The sequence below is a fragment of the Aulostomus chinensis genome, chromosome 2, assembly GCF_037954235.1.
Source record: "Aulostomus chinensis isolate RoL2024-O1b breed Wild chromosome 2, RoL_Achi_v1.0, whole genome shotgun sequence".
Lineage (NCBI taxonomy): Eukaryota > Metazoa > Chordata > Actinopteri > Syngnathiformes > Aulostomidae > Aulostomus > Aulostomus chinensis.
Window position 1 is genome coordinate 34,445,275 of NC_141321.1, and position 14,246 is coordinate 34,459,520.

Below are 14,246 nucleotides of genomic sequence, written 5' to 3' on the forward strand. Positions count from 1 at the left end.
GTCAGTGTATGAACGGAGTTACTGTAGGAAAGGAGGACTGGAAAACACACCTGTGTGTACTTGAGTTGAAGTGAGGAAGAGCCGGTGAACAGTTTTAGGGTCCTCCTGGGAATTGACCTCAGAGAATCCATCATGGCTGTCAGATATCCCTGCTAAGAGAAAGGTTCCGATTCAGCTGCAAAATTCTGGTGCCAGTGTGCATGGAGGTGCTGTGGAAGGCATTCTGAACATGGGGCAGGAGGCCCTTCGGCAGGTGATCAAACCCACCCAGAGCATCATTGGTACCCATCTACGGAGCATCATTGGTACCCATCTACGGAGCATCATTGGTACCCATCTACGGAGCATCATTGGTACCCATCTACGGAGCATCATTGGTACCCATCTACGGAGCATCGTTGGTACCCATCTACGGAGCATCATTGGTACCCATCTACGGAGCATCGTTGGTACCCATCTACGGAGCATCATTGGTACCCATCTACGGAGCATCATTGGTACCCATCTACGGAGCATCATTGGTACCCATCTACGGAGCATCAGCCCTGTCAGTGCAGAGTACTTAAAAACTCCCAGCCCAGCTCGTCCATCCTGCCATGCAGAACAACCCTCTGACAGACTCCAGAGGCTTTTTCCCTCAAGCTGTGAAACTCCTAAATACATCTTCCCCACTTCGATATAAAGAGCAGTTTATCTTTATGAGTAATTACTTATTTATTCTAATGTATATTTTTAGTTTCCGGGGGGATGGCATACAGAGACAACAAACTGAATCCCATTATGCAAACCTTTTGTTGTAAAATGTCCTGAAAGAAATGAGTGGAGGAAAAGGACAGTGGCTGATGACATGATGTAGGATAGATGTATAGATATAAATGAATATATTTAAAATATATATATATATATATATATATATATATATATATATAAAATATCGATAGAATAGAGAGAGCTTTCTGGAGGGGGACAGTTGGACCAGCAGGTGGAGGCTTCCCCTCATTACTGTTTCTCACCACTTAATCTGGACAATTTTCCTCTGCTGTTGTTGCCGTGAAGAGGAAACATGCGACGCCTTGGAGGCGTTTGAGTTCCATGTCACCAGGACAGACTCTGCGACAGCTTCTGCATTCTTATAAAGGCGGAGTAGCTTATTGTCATATTTGTCATAGTTTTTGCCATCCAATAAGAGGAGGGAACATTTTTCAGCATGTTATTCAGTTGCTTTGCTGAGGCAGAGGCCACCGCTCAAGCAGGCTGGACCTGCTGGTCCAGAGTGGGGAAGGGTTGACTTGGTGTGATGAGAAGATCTGAGGCGGACATCTAAGAGAGAAGTGACAGGCAGAGGGAGAAAATAGCGAGTGCTCGTGGGGAGGAGAAACATAACAGGCCCAGATCAATGTGGAGCTTTCTGCAGACTGTCCAATTAAGCTAATGAGTTCAGGGGATTAGCAACTGCTCAGTCACACGATGGCGCGGCGTGCACACTCATTGTATATTCATACACAACCTTTAGATAAGCGTGTTCAAACACACTCATATTCATCGTAGATTTAGACATGTAGATGATGCACAACAACGTGGACGCGAAGTCGTATGGAAAATCAGGTGAGTGCTGAGTTGCGTTGAGGCCGATCATGGCGCTTCCTGCTGCGTCATGCTGATGCGCGTTGGTTGAAACCGCCTGGTGTCCTGCTAATCTACGCCACAACACAGCCAAGTTCAAGAGAACAGAGCTGCTTTCTTCATAAAGCGTTCTTCTGTCCAGTAAATGAATGCTAAAGTTTAAATACACGATATGTGAGTAAGACAGGAGAGTAGGTGGATGAGAGGAATGAAAAGGGTTCGAAGGGAAGAAAATGAGAGGTTAGCAGACAGAGCTAAAGCACAGAGTAGAGAGAAAATGGGGAAAGAGAAAAATAGGAGATGGAGAATTGCAGAGGTGAGAGCAGAAGAAAGGGAGTGGGGAGGGAAATACAAGAGTGGAGGGGAAAAACAAGCGAAGAGGTAGCCTTCCAAAGAGATGGAGAATTAGTATTGATCAGCTTTACCGTGCTTTTCCTCTTCCCTCATATTCACTCCTTCACCTCCCTCCCTCTTGTTTTTGCCCTCTGCATTTCTCCTCCAGGAGGTCCTCCACCAACTCTTATCTGTCGCTTTTCTCTTTCACTTTGACCCTGTAATCTCGCTCCCCTGCAGCCGCTTTATAGATGCTATAAATTGTATGGACAGACTTTAATTTGCCTCCTTCATTGCCTGCCTGTTGATCTCTCTGTCTCGTAACATCCTTCGGTGTGGTTGTTTGTGTCTGATTGCATGATGTACACCTCGAGTTTGTTCCTTTGAAAATCTAAGAACCTTAAGTGTATCTTTAGCAGCAGGTTTGGACTTCTTCCTTCCCTGGATAATAGACGAAAGATCAAAGCTGCTTAAATCCCTTTTGCGACCACTAAAGGCAGCTGTTTGCAACGATGTGTCCAAAATCATCCTCTCTAAAGAGGTTTGTGTTTGGAAACGACCAGTCCCGGTGTTGTGTCCCGGCACTGTAGGATCCAGGTTGGACGGTGTGTCCAACAAGTCTGAGAAACAAACACTTTCCTCTCTCATTTGTCTCAAAAATTTAGAAAACTTCAATCCCTGAAACAGTTCTTCACCCAAAATGTGTTGATTTGGGGTTTTTTGCCTGTCAAGTTTGACGAAGAAGTGTTTTCTTGCATCCTCAAAGAGGTTTTTTGTTTTTTTTTCCAGCCGTAAATCTGACTTGTGATGCTCATTCAGGGCCGAGCCAGAAGTGATCGTTTGTTGTAATCACAAATCAGAGCGTTCGAGAAAAAAATGTTTTTGTGAGCACAAGACTTGTACATGCAAGTTCTTGACAGGCAAAATAAACGTGTTTCAGGTGAAGTGTCACCAAGATGGTAGAACTTCTTTCATCTGTTTTGTCAAGTTTGGACGCCGGCGGCATCCCTGCGCTGGGCCGCCAGCCTTTTTGCACCGGGCATCAGATGGATCCCTGCATTGAGAACTCATTTGGTTTCAGCGGTGCTGTCGGCTTAATTAGGCTCAGTGTCTTAGAATGAAAGTGTTTCTAATTTGTCTACTCTGCTCTAATATGATCAGTTAATTGTGCTATGAAGGCGTCTGATAAAGTCCAAGGATAAAATCTTAGTTTGTTCTTTTAATTAATTCCCAGAAGTTTTAACCTACGCATTTGAAGACTTTAGCCCCCCCCCCCCTTCCATTTGGTCATCTTCTGTTTTGTGATGTCAGTAAACTGGAGTAGATTTAACAACACGAAGGTTCACATTCATTTTTTATTACAGGCCGTTATTATGACTCCTCTGAAAAGACTCCTGCGTTATGGTCTATGTCGACTAAACACCCCCCCCCCCCCCCCCAACACACACACACACACACACACATGCGTAGAGTGTCAGTTCAGTCGTCACTATCTGGGCCCTGGTGTCAACATGGTTCGGTGCCGTTGTGTTTGAGAGCTCAGGACTGGATGTGATAAGGATAGCGCAACTGTAAAACCCCTCGAGGTCCCTCAGCGCACGAGCAGTGGTGCACATACACGCACACACACACACACACACACACATTTCCGTCACAAATCAATGTCCACATCTTTAGAACATTGTGTGTGCACTGAAGGGAGCTCTCCAGTCGAGGCACTCTCGTGTGTGTGTGCGTGTGTGCGTGCGTGCGTGCGTGTGCGGGGAGAGAGAGAGACTTCTGTTCCTTCTGGCTCCTCCCTCCATCTCTGCAATTTGCTCCTTTTATCTCCATCAGGGGAGCAAATGGTTTCTATAGCGACAGGCACCAGGGTGGGTTTTTTTCTGAATTTTTTTCTTATTTTATTTTCGTTCAGTTTAAGGTCCTGGGGAATGGGAGCGAAGATGTAAACGTGTTATGTTTGTTACAATAATTCAAAAATAAAAATATCATTGCTGATGTCACAGTAGCAACCCTTATGTTTTGTAGTTTTCTCAAAATTCAGCATCAGACGCTCTGCTGTCACTCTGCCTGCTGACCAGGGCTGAATGCTCCAAACAGCATGACGGGTTTCATACGACACTGTATATGACATCAGACGTGAGCAGATGGTCTCTCTCTCTCTCTCTCTCTCTCACACACACACACACACACACACACACACACACACACACACACACACACACACACACACACACACACAGGCACGTTAGCATGTTTTAGCTCCCTCAGAGGCAGCCGTGTCCTCGCTGTCTGTGTCCTGGTCCCTTATGCTTCTCACAGTTTAGCTCACGAGGAGGTAAACTTGTGGTCCTTCAGCAACACCCTGAGTCCACGTCTCTATTCAGCCATCTGATTTTCTCCTGAGTTCATTTCTTTTAAGTAAGTAAACGTGAGAACAATCGCACGCTGAGGACGCGGCGCTTCTAGACCTGATGAGTTCATGTCATTCTGAACACGTTGAGCACACAGCCTCAGATCAGCTGCAGTCTGGATGAAGTCAATGTAGTTGGATGCAAAAACAGAAACAAAAATAGGACAACTTGAAATTCTGCAACACAGTTCGTTATGAAGAAGTTCTTCCACAAAATTCTGCATTGCTCGTCTTCTCTAAAGTTGTAAACGGAACTAAAAAAAATAACATTTAGTTACATCTTTAATCTGTCTGTTGTTTATTTAGATATTTACCTGCAGCAGATCTGAATGTCCCGATCCTCATGTGAAAGCAGCAGCTCTCCGTCACTCGTCGTACTTCAACCTTCCAAAAGTGAAAGTAGAAACGAGAAGTTGGGAACTTTTACAGCAGGTTTGGTTTATTCATGTGTATCATAACTCGTGACTTTTCCCTAAACCAGGCCAAGCGGGTTCAGACCTTCACACCGTGGTGGCTCAAGACACTGCACTTCCCTCTGAACAGAGACGAAATGTGTGTCAGTTCGCTTGAGGGTCCGACTGCAGGGGTTCACACAAGTTTGCTTGGATGGCTCATGCTGGTGTGCGTGTGTGTGTGTGCGCGCATGTGTGTGCATGTGTTATTAATGAAAGTAAAAGTATCCCACCCACAAGGCATGTACACGTGTATACTTGTGTGTGTGTGTCTGTGTCATCTCAGTTGTGTTTAGAACTTTGCACGAATGTAAATCTATCTAATGGGGCTCACACACACACACACACACACACACCAGGACAGACAGCTTGTGCTGGTTCAGATCCGCTTTGTCTTCTAAAGATGGATTGTTGGCTGTCAGTCATGTGTGCTGGGTGGGATTCCCTGCCAGGACCTCTCAGGCTCTGCTGTGGAGATCTAGCAGAAAACAAACACACACACACACACACACACACACACACACACACACACACACACACACACACACACACACACACACACACACACACACCTCAAAATACACTGCTCTGCATAATACTCCTTGCCAACTTCCCCATGTTGTGAAATGGCTTTGCTTCACCAGTTATGGCCATATTTCCTATATTCTATACAGTCAGTGTACACACACACACACACACACGTGCACACACGCACGCACGCACGCACAGCACTTAGTAGATGCTAAGCCAGGCTCCCTGCCTGCTTGATCCTTCATCAGACACACACACACACACACACATACACACACACACTCACACACACACTCTCAGGCACACTCCAGCCATCCACCTCTTGCCTGCTGACATGAAGCAGCAGTCTATCAAAGATGCCAAAACAAACTGCCTTAAAGGTACAATCTCCTCAAATCCTCTTCTGTCCAACCCGATGGACAAAGGTCGGCGTGAGTGGCAGTGGACTGAATTTAAAGCTGCACGGTCTCTGGACATCAGTCTGCTTTCTTCTGATCCTTACATGTCTCTTAGTTCCAGGGTCTCTGATCAGGGGTTCCTTTTTATCCCAGGACCTGTAAACACGCTCAGCTCAGGATTCAGGATCCTTCCCTTGTTTCTCTTCCATGGTTTCATTCCACCTATTGGGTGTCTAAGGGCCTTTGTAAGAAGGTAAATAAGCTGAATTATGTGCCCTTTTTGTCTTTATTTTATGTTGTGGATATATTTTAACCATGTGTAGTTGGCAGACGTGGTGGCCAGACTGGCCTCCTGGCGGACTGGCACTTTCCCCAGAGGGCAACATGCCTTTTGGGCCAACATAAAACTGCCTTTTTCCCTCTGACCAGCCCATTAAACAGTTAGATCAACCCATTATGGATTTTTTCTGCAGAGAGCAGCTATCACCCAGAACAGTGAGTTGCAAGATGGGTAGATACAGGGTGAAAGTAGCAGTGGAGTAGTAATTTTCCACTTCATGTTCACTGGAAAACGTTTTAAAATGCTGTGATTTTTGCAAAGGTGGGCGCTCTACCTGCAGGTTCCCCAGCATCTGGAGAAGAAGACTCCAGCATCTCGTTTGTAATGGAAGACCACAGACTGGGGCACATTTTACCTTCGTCAGAAAATTGTATCTCCTTCATGTGGATTTTGTGTTTGTAATTATAAACAGTACCATAATTCTCCAGCCCTCCAGCCAAGTGCACCGTTGACAGATGGCAAGGGTTTATACAACAGTTAGCTGGAGCCCGAATGTCCAGAAATGATGTAACCTGACATGACAGGTAGTCGGTTACACAGGACCATCCGTGAGGTCCTTGGTATTTACCAGCTAACTTCAACCAGTCAGAACAAGGAAGTAAAGTAGAAGCTGAAGCAGTCGCCTGACGAGTAAAAGCAGGGTTTCCATGGAGAAAAGCCTTCAGTGGCATTGTTAGCGCTTCTTTGAAAGAAGTAACCACTCTCCAGCCCTGATAGAAGTGATGCTGAGGCAGCACTGATGCTAACCTCCTCAGGTCTCGCTGTCATCACTCCTAAACCACGCCCCTATCTCCTCAAAGGACACTGATTGGCCCAACCACTTTTTGCATGGTCACCAGCACAGAACTTGAACCCTGACGAGATGCATTCTAGTGTGATCTAGCGATTCCAGCAGCCGCGACTGGTAATAAGTGACCGACGGTCAGGACAAGTGACTGGTGATGAGAAATCACCTTATTGCACGTTCCCAGCACCGCATCGCCGATGGCTGTGAACACGAGGCGCCTGTGGTTAATCCTTTATAAACAAATAGCATTAATAGGCTGAATGAAAGGTTTTCCTCTTGGAACCAAGGTGCTGCTACAGCCTGCCTCTGGAAATGCTTCTGCAGACATTCATCAGAAGACGAGGTTTGGTTGACCAGGAAAGAGCGCAATCGTGTCGCCATCGGTTCTTCATGTGGACGCTGGAAACGAGATATTAATACCAGGTGTAAACATACGTGGTCCAGTCCAGTGGCAGTCTGATCATTAAAAAAGGCATTTTAATGTAAGCAGGCCCTATAGAACACAACACTTCGCCCTCCCTCGCTCACACTTGCCTCTGAGTAAATGTCACACACCCCAGGATCCAGCGTCTGTTGGAGGTCGAGTCTTTGTACCAACAGGAGCAAGTCAATGTCCACCGAGCTGTACCCAGCTCCTGCTGGAAGCAGCCAGTCTCTCTCTCCCACTCTCTCGCCGTCTGCGCTGTGCGATTAAGGTAATTATGCTGCCTCTTCACAACAAGCGAGCACTAAAAAGCTTGAAAGAAATACCTAGAGCGATCACGTATGAGAGAAATTTGGCGAGATAAAGAGACAACTGGTGAAAAGCTTTTTCTTGGGTAAAAGGTGGCAGAGGTTGATGGGTGTATTCAGCGCTCGGGCCAGAGCCGGCTTAAGCACAACAGCATCACGCACAGACTTTAAATGCACTCAGCACATCCACTGCTAATGGTTCTACCTGAGTTAATTAGTCACTTTCGCCCACTGGCTGATACATTTTTCACCTTCCAACACAGGAAAATGTCAGTTTTATTTTTGCGGGAGCATTTACGAGGTGGAATATTGAGCTGTGGTGAGCTGGACTGATCTGACCCGGGTTCAGCTGAGGTGGACAGAATTGAACTGGACATTGTTTTTTTTTGTTTTTTTTAAACTGGACTTTGGTCAGGCGTAGATTTAAAAGCGAACGAAGCAAAGCCTGCAATACGCAGTCCATCCACATTAGTTCTGATCACTGGCTGCCTCCAGGCTTTCTCTCTTCTTCTGCTCTGCTCTCCCTCTCCCTCTCTCTCCCTCTCCCTCTCTCTCCGTCTCCCTCTCTCTCTCTCTCTCTCTTTGTTTACCACGTAGAGGTTGATTTATGTCGGCTGCACTTGGCAGAGTTGGGTGGCGTGGGCGAGATACAGCAGCTGAAGGAGGGGGGGCGAGTGTGAGGGAAGAGAAGAAGGGTAAGCAAAACAAGTAAGGCCAAATCGGACTGATGTATCAAGGGAGAGAAAGAGATGGATGAGGGAAAAAAGGAGGAAACAGGAGACCATAAGAATAGCAACTAGGGCAGGAGAGATTACAGAATGGAGGAGGAGGAGGAGGAGGAGGGAGGTTGGGTGAGGAGGAAGCGAGGACATGTTGGACTGGCTTAAGGTGTCTCACTTTGATTTGTATCTCTCCTGATGCGTCTCAGCAGCAGTTCCTCTATTTCCTCTCATTACACCTGACGGCTGAGGCTGGTGGTCGGGATCAGTGAGGGTAGATCTGATTACATTATGCAGAACTTTATTACTGAGAAAACAGGGATCATGTCCATGCTTAAGCACCCAGCTGACACTTCAGTCAAACAACATGTACTCCAGTAGAATGTGCCAAGATTATTGGCTGTCTCGTTCACAAAGAGCTGCAAAATACAAAAAGATGTGATGAACTCTGAGCGTTTCTCACCAGTATTTTTAAATGTGCCGATGCTAAAACACAGTGGAGGGAGCGCAACTCCTGCTGGGAGGCATTCATCAGCTAACTTAGTCTGATTTTGACTTCGATGCCATGACGTTCCCTCACTGCTGGGAGGATGCACACTGCGCACACACACCAGAGACTTGGTCCAAGCTGGACAAAATGGCGTCTTCTGTAGCCCTTCAAAACATCCTGATTGTGTTTCATTGCGGGGCTGTTATGTGTCGCTCAAACAGTGACTGCACCATTGGTCAGATGCAGCAGTAACCACATGCTAGGCTACAGCGGCGTCGATGACGTAATCGTGCCAACTGAAGTTTGTAATAACTGTCGATGCCAGAAGTGGGAGACAAAAATGCAGCACTGCAGCGTTGATGCGTTTTTTTCATCATTCCTGCCATTCAGAAACACCCTTGGGTCCTTGGACCCTTTAGGACACAGGTGTCAAACTGGTCCAGTAAGGGCCGGTGTGGCTGCAGGTTTTCATTCCAACCGAGCAAAAGCAACACCTGATTCCACTTAAATCAATCAAGCTGTGTCCTCACAGCTCATTAGTTGGATCAGGTGTTGCTTTTGCTCAGATGGAATGAAAACCTGCAGCCACACCGGCCCTTACTGGACCAGTTTGACCCCTGCTTTAGGGTGACATGAATTTGTGCACCAACTTTGATAGAAGTCTGTTCAATGGGTGGATTTCACCTCTTAATCCTTGTTGGAAAGTGCATGTGTGGACCTAAATCCACCCATCCCTCCCTCCATCCCTGCATCTTCCCCCTCTTCTCCTGTTGAGGGTGGTGGGGGTGGAGCCTATCCCAGCAGCCTTCCCCCTGGACAGGTCACCAGTCCATGGCAGGGCCAACACATAGAGACAGACAACCATTGGCTCTCCCAGCCACACCTACGGTCAATTTAGAGTCTGGATTAACCTGGTCCCCTCTTGATGTCTTTGGACTGTGGAGGAAGCTGGAGTACCAGAGAGAACCCAGCAGGAACAGGGAGAACATGGAGACTCACCCAGAAAGACCCCGTGCTGCAGCCGGGGCTCCACCCACAACCTTCTTGATGGGGGGCCACAGGGAGGACCACTGCTCCACCGTGCTGCCCAATCCAGTTGAATATTTGAGTCTAAAGTGGAGGCTGAGTTGAGTCAAAAGCTTGACCCTGACATCTCTAAAGCCTCGCAGCTGCTGTGCCCAAACATAAGAAAGACGCAAAATGGCCCTGAAAAAATCATCTTACCAGAAACTGTGTCTTTTCTCTTTCTCTCTGTGCAGCGGGTCAGTTGAGCCAGTCGGCTCACTTCTCCCTCCAGCTGCCCTACACTGTGCTGGGCCTTGGACGCAGCGCCAACTTCCTGGACCACCTTTTTGTTGGAATCCCACGGCAACCTGGAGATATGGTGAGGAAGTAGGAGACGGTCCCTGGACACGTAGGCACAGCTACAAGCCCATGTGAGGGAGGATACATTCATGGAGGTTTGTCTGATTCCAGGCTGAACAAGCTGGCATGTTGAACAGACCAGGGAGGAAAGCCCCTCAACCCCCAGATTATTATTGGATTAGAAACTCAGTGGAACAGCTCAGGTGTGTTGACTAAACAAGCATAAATGTGAAGCCTAGGCTCAGTGAAAGAACAAGACCAACACAGAAAGTCAATCGAGTAAAATATGAGTATTCAAACAAAGGAAATCCTAACAGAGGAGGACAAATCAGGAAGTCCAATAAATGAAATCTGAAAGTCCAGCATGGAAAATTATACACAGACGACAGGAATAAGGGGACATAAACAGACAACTAAAATGGGGCCAGGTGGGACTCCAAATACACTCGAAGGACTCCTGATGAACAGGTTACGGGTGGCCTACGGGAGGGTGGAGCACGCCAGTAAAGCATCTGATATAAAGCACAAAATAATCCTTCAGTCCCAGACAAGAACACCAAAATCTACTCAGGGACGTGCATGTACTATACCTGACACTCACACAGGCGCCATTGCTTCCAAACCGAGCAGCACTTCAGGTGCTGTGAGTGGATAAAAATACCGTGTTATGGAATACTCGCACCATGCAGGCAGGTTCTGCTGACTTTTACACCTCCGTTCCTTCAACTGGAGCCATGATGCTTTCAGGTTCCATCCTCATCACGCTGATATCTGTGGAACATCTGATAGAATAGGTTTCCAATGTGGTCTCAATGTCCACTCGTACTCAAGGCTGAGATGAAAAGATTTTGGTTGTCAGAATCGGCTCACATGAGCACAGTATTTCAGGAACGCCTTGAGCAAGTTTCTTCAGCTGTAACGCAAACACGCGCTGGCACTCAAGAGAAAGTGGAGGTATGTTCGTAGTCAAAGGAAAACGGAGGCACACAACTGATGTTGTAGCCTGCATGGAAATGAATGTTTAACAGATATTCCCATAATCGGTGGGATCGATGAAGGAGCGAAGCGACAAGCAGAGCCAGGAATGCTACTGTTGGGATCGTAAAATCTTCTCACCTGGGGGACTGATGCAGGAGCTGAGCCTCAGACGTCTTTATTAAACAGCTCTATGGGTGTGTGAATGACTGGAGCTTCCCGTGTGCGCGTCCTGTCACAATACAAGTCTGGGTTGTATTCATACTGTAAATAACTGAGCTTTAATTTATTCACCAGGCACATCCCAGCACTACATTCTCTCAAATGTCAGCTTTCTTCATTTCAGCTGTCTTGCTATCTCCAGATTCATCTCTGGTTTCTCTCTCCCTCCCTCCCGCTCCCTCACGTTGCACTTGTCATACTAAATATTAGGAACGACAGGCCCCTTTTTTTCCTCCTCCCATGTGGCACCAGGGTCCCTGTTAAGCAGCTGATTAGAATTGCAGATGGGGCGGTCCACAACTCCGAAGATGTAATGCACCAAGAACACTCATCTCAAACAAGCGGCTTTGTTGTCCCCTATCTGCACACTGCTTTTCCTTTTCAAAGAAATGTAATCCCCCCCCCCCTCCTATTTTTCCTGTTCTTCGCCCATTCCCTCTACAAAGTGAATTAATGAATGCCTGAAGATGCAGCCCATTATGCCAAGTATATTTTTTCTCCCAGAGGGACTAGGCAGTGGAGCAACTCCATCAAACCCATAATGAGGAGGAGACACTCTTGAAAAGTCAAAGGGAAGGTTTAGGAAGCGAACACTTTCCTTCTCAGTCGGCAGGTTTGGCCCTGAATCTTTCTGTTGATCAAATCCCTGCATCGGTTTTCTCGTTCTTCGTTCCTCCGTCCATCTTTCTGATGTGTGTCCTGCTTCTATTCTCTCGTTATCCCCCCTGCTGTGGCCTTTACTGCTCCCTCCCCCACATTAGTTTCTTCCTTCTGTTTCAGAGAAGGAGAGGTTTTGTAAAATCTACCTAGAAATTTTCCATCTTCTGTCCAATCATTCCCCTCTTTTATTCACTCGCCGTCTTTCTCTGTGAGCCTCTCTCCTCCTGTTCACTTATCTCCCTCCCAGGGGATTTCCTTTGCTGCTCAAAGTGGTTTACTTCACTAATCAGTCCCCTACTTGTCACTCTCACTCCCTCTCCATCTCCCTCACCCGCCATCTCCGTATCCATCTCCCTCGCTCTCTTAGTGTGCCAGTTTCCCTGGCTTTGAACCAGAGTGTCTCTCTTTCTCTCTGAAGACTTGGGAACACTTTTCTCTTCCAAACAGCCAGATCGGATCTGCTCCCAGGCAGCGGTAGTGGAGGCTGACTCGTCTCCAGCTCTGCTCCCCCGTCAGTTGCGCGCATCGACGGCAGCACTTTCCAAGAGCTAAGCAACAACGGCTGGCGGCGAGAATGTACCCGTTATGTAAAAAGTGATGCCGTCTTATTCAAAATAGCTGCGAGATGTGGTTCTTCTCAATTGATGAAGAACTGAGTGTTAGAAGTAAAGAGCAGTGCCTTTTGGGTTGTGCGAAATGTAGAACTGGAAATATGAATTCATCCCGCATGATTACAGCCCACCCAGAGCTCCATTTATGTGTCTGAAATCCAACCACCAAAAGGGCCAAGCACAGTCGTGCACGCCGAGGCTAAATCTCGTCAGAATCTAGAATCAGCCTGAACAAAGGTGGAGGAGGAAGCCGATGATGAGCTTCACCAGAAGGCGGGGTGCTGTTGTATGCAGAGGTTAAATGCATTCTGTGTCGGTTTTAATGTCAGATGTCATAACTGGTTGTTTTTGCCTGCGGGCAGAAAAATACTGATAAATAAAATCAGTGCAAAGTTGAACTGCGGCCAAACATTTTGCTTCAAGCAAATGTTTTTAGAATCGCTGCAACTGAAATGAGCTCTGATGATAAACTCTGACTGCAGTTGGACAGATGAAGGAAAACAGACACAGACCCAGACGAGCACGTCCCAAAGTACAACAGGTGGACGTCTACAAGTTAGCATGTCACGTGTCCATGATGTAACCCCTCAAATGGACTTGAATAAGTTACATACACTTACATACATGGGTTCTCATGCACTGCTGCAGTCTAGCTGTTGTTACAGCATGTATCCTGGGACCGCTGTCGTTGTCCCATTCGGTTCGCTCACGAAAGCACATCCACCTCCGAGATCCCTCACAGTTGCTGGGAGCCAGACTTTCTTGGGTTTCTTTGATTTCATTGGGGGAGGGGGGCGAAAAAATAAAAGTCACAACTCCACTGACTGCTACGGAACGTCCACCGAGGCTGCTGTCCGACCAGGAGTACACACGCAAACAGTTGTGGTGGCATCAGCAAATGTTAGATTTCTGCTGCCTCTGTCCTGGTAGAGCAGGTCTAGAACCCTAGAACCTCCCTCCTGGTAGAGCAGGTGTAGAACCTCCCTCCTGGTAGAGCAGGTGTAGAACCTCCCTCCTAGTAGAGCAGGTGTAGAACCTCCCTCCTAGTAGAGCAGGTGTAGAACCTCCCTCCTAGTAGAGCAGATGTAGAACCTCCCTCCTGGTAGAGCAGGTGTAGAACCTCCCTCCTGGTAGAGCAGGTGTAGAACCTCCCTCCTCGTAGAGCAGGTGGAGAACCTCCCTCCTGGTATAACAGGTGTAGAACCTCCCTCCTAGTAGAGCAGATGTAGAACCTCCCTCCTGGTAGAGCAGGTGTAGAACCTCCCTCCTAGTAGAGCAGGTGTAGAACCTCCCTCCTGGTAGAGCAGGTGTAGAACCTCCCTCCTGGTAGAGCAGGTGTAGAACCTCCCTCCTAGTAGAGCAGGTGGAGAACCTCCCTCCTGGTAGAGCAGGTGTAGAACCTCCCTCCTAGTAGAGCAGGTGAAGAACCTCCCTCCTAGTAGAGCAGGTGTAGAACCTCCCTCCTGGTAGAGCAGGTGTAGAACCTCCCTCCTAGTAGAGCAGGTGTAGAACCTCCCTCCTAGTAGAGCAGGTGTAGAACCTCCCTCCTAGTAGAGCAGGTGTAGAACCTCCCTCCTGGTAGAGCAGGTGTAGAA

General features: G+C 47.4%; 1 protein-coding gene and 1 long non-coding RNA gene across 2 annotated transcripts in view; one reads left to right on the forward strand and one right to left on the reverse strand.

Moving 5' to 3' along the window:
• itfg1 (integrin alpha FG-GAP repeat containing 1) overlaps positions 1–14,246 on the forward strand; it is a 146,934-nt gene that overhangs the window by 122,263 nt on the left and 10,425 nt on the right. Inside the window, exon 15 of the mRNA XM_086190675.1 lies at positions 10,078–10,202. Coding sequence (XP_086046801.1) covers positions 10,078–10,202 — 125 coding nt within the window. The remainder of the gene's footprint in view (positions 1–10,077; positions 10,203–14,246) is intronic.
• Positions 17–5,084, reverse strand: LOC147269787 (uncharacterized). Its single transcript, XR_015111603.1, has 4 exons — positions 5,059–5,084; positions 4,868–4,904; positions 4,684–4,753; positions 17–152 (listed from the first exon to the last, which is right to left on the reverse strand). It is a non-coding gene; the product is annotated as an uncharacterized LOC147269787 (long non-coding RNA).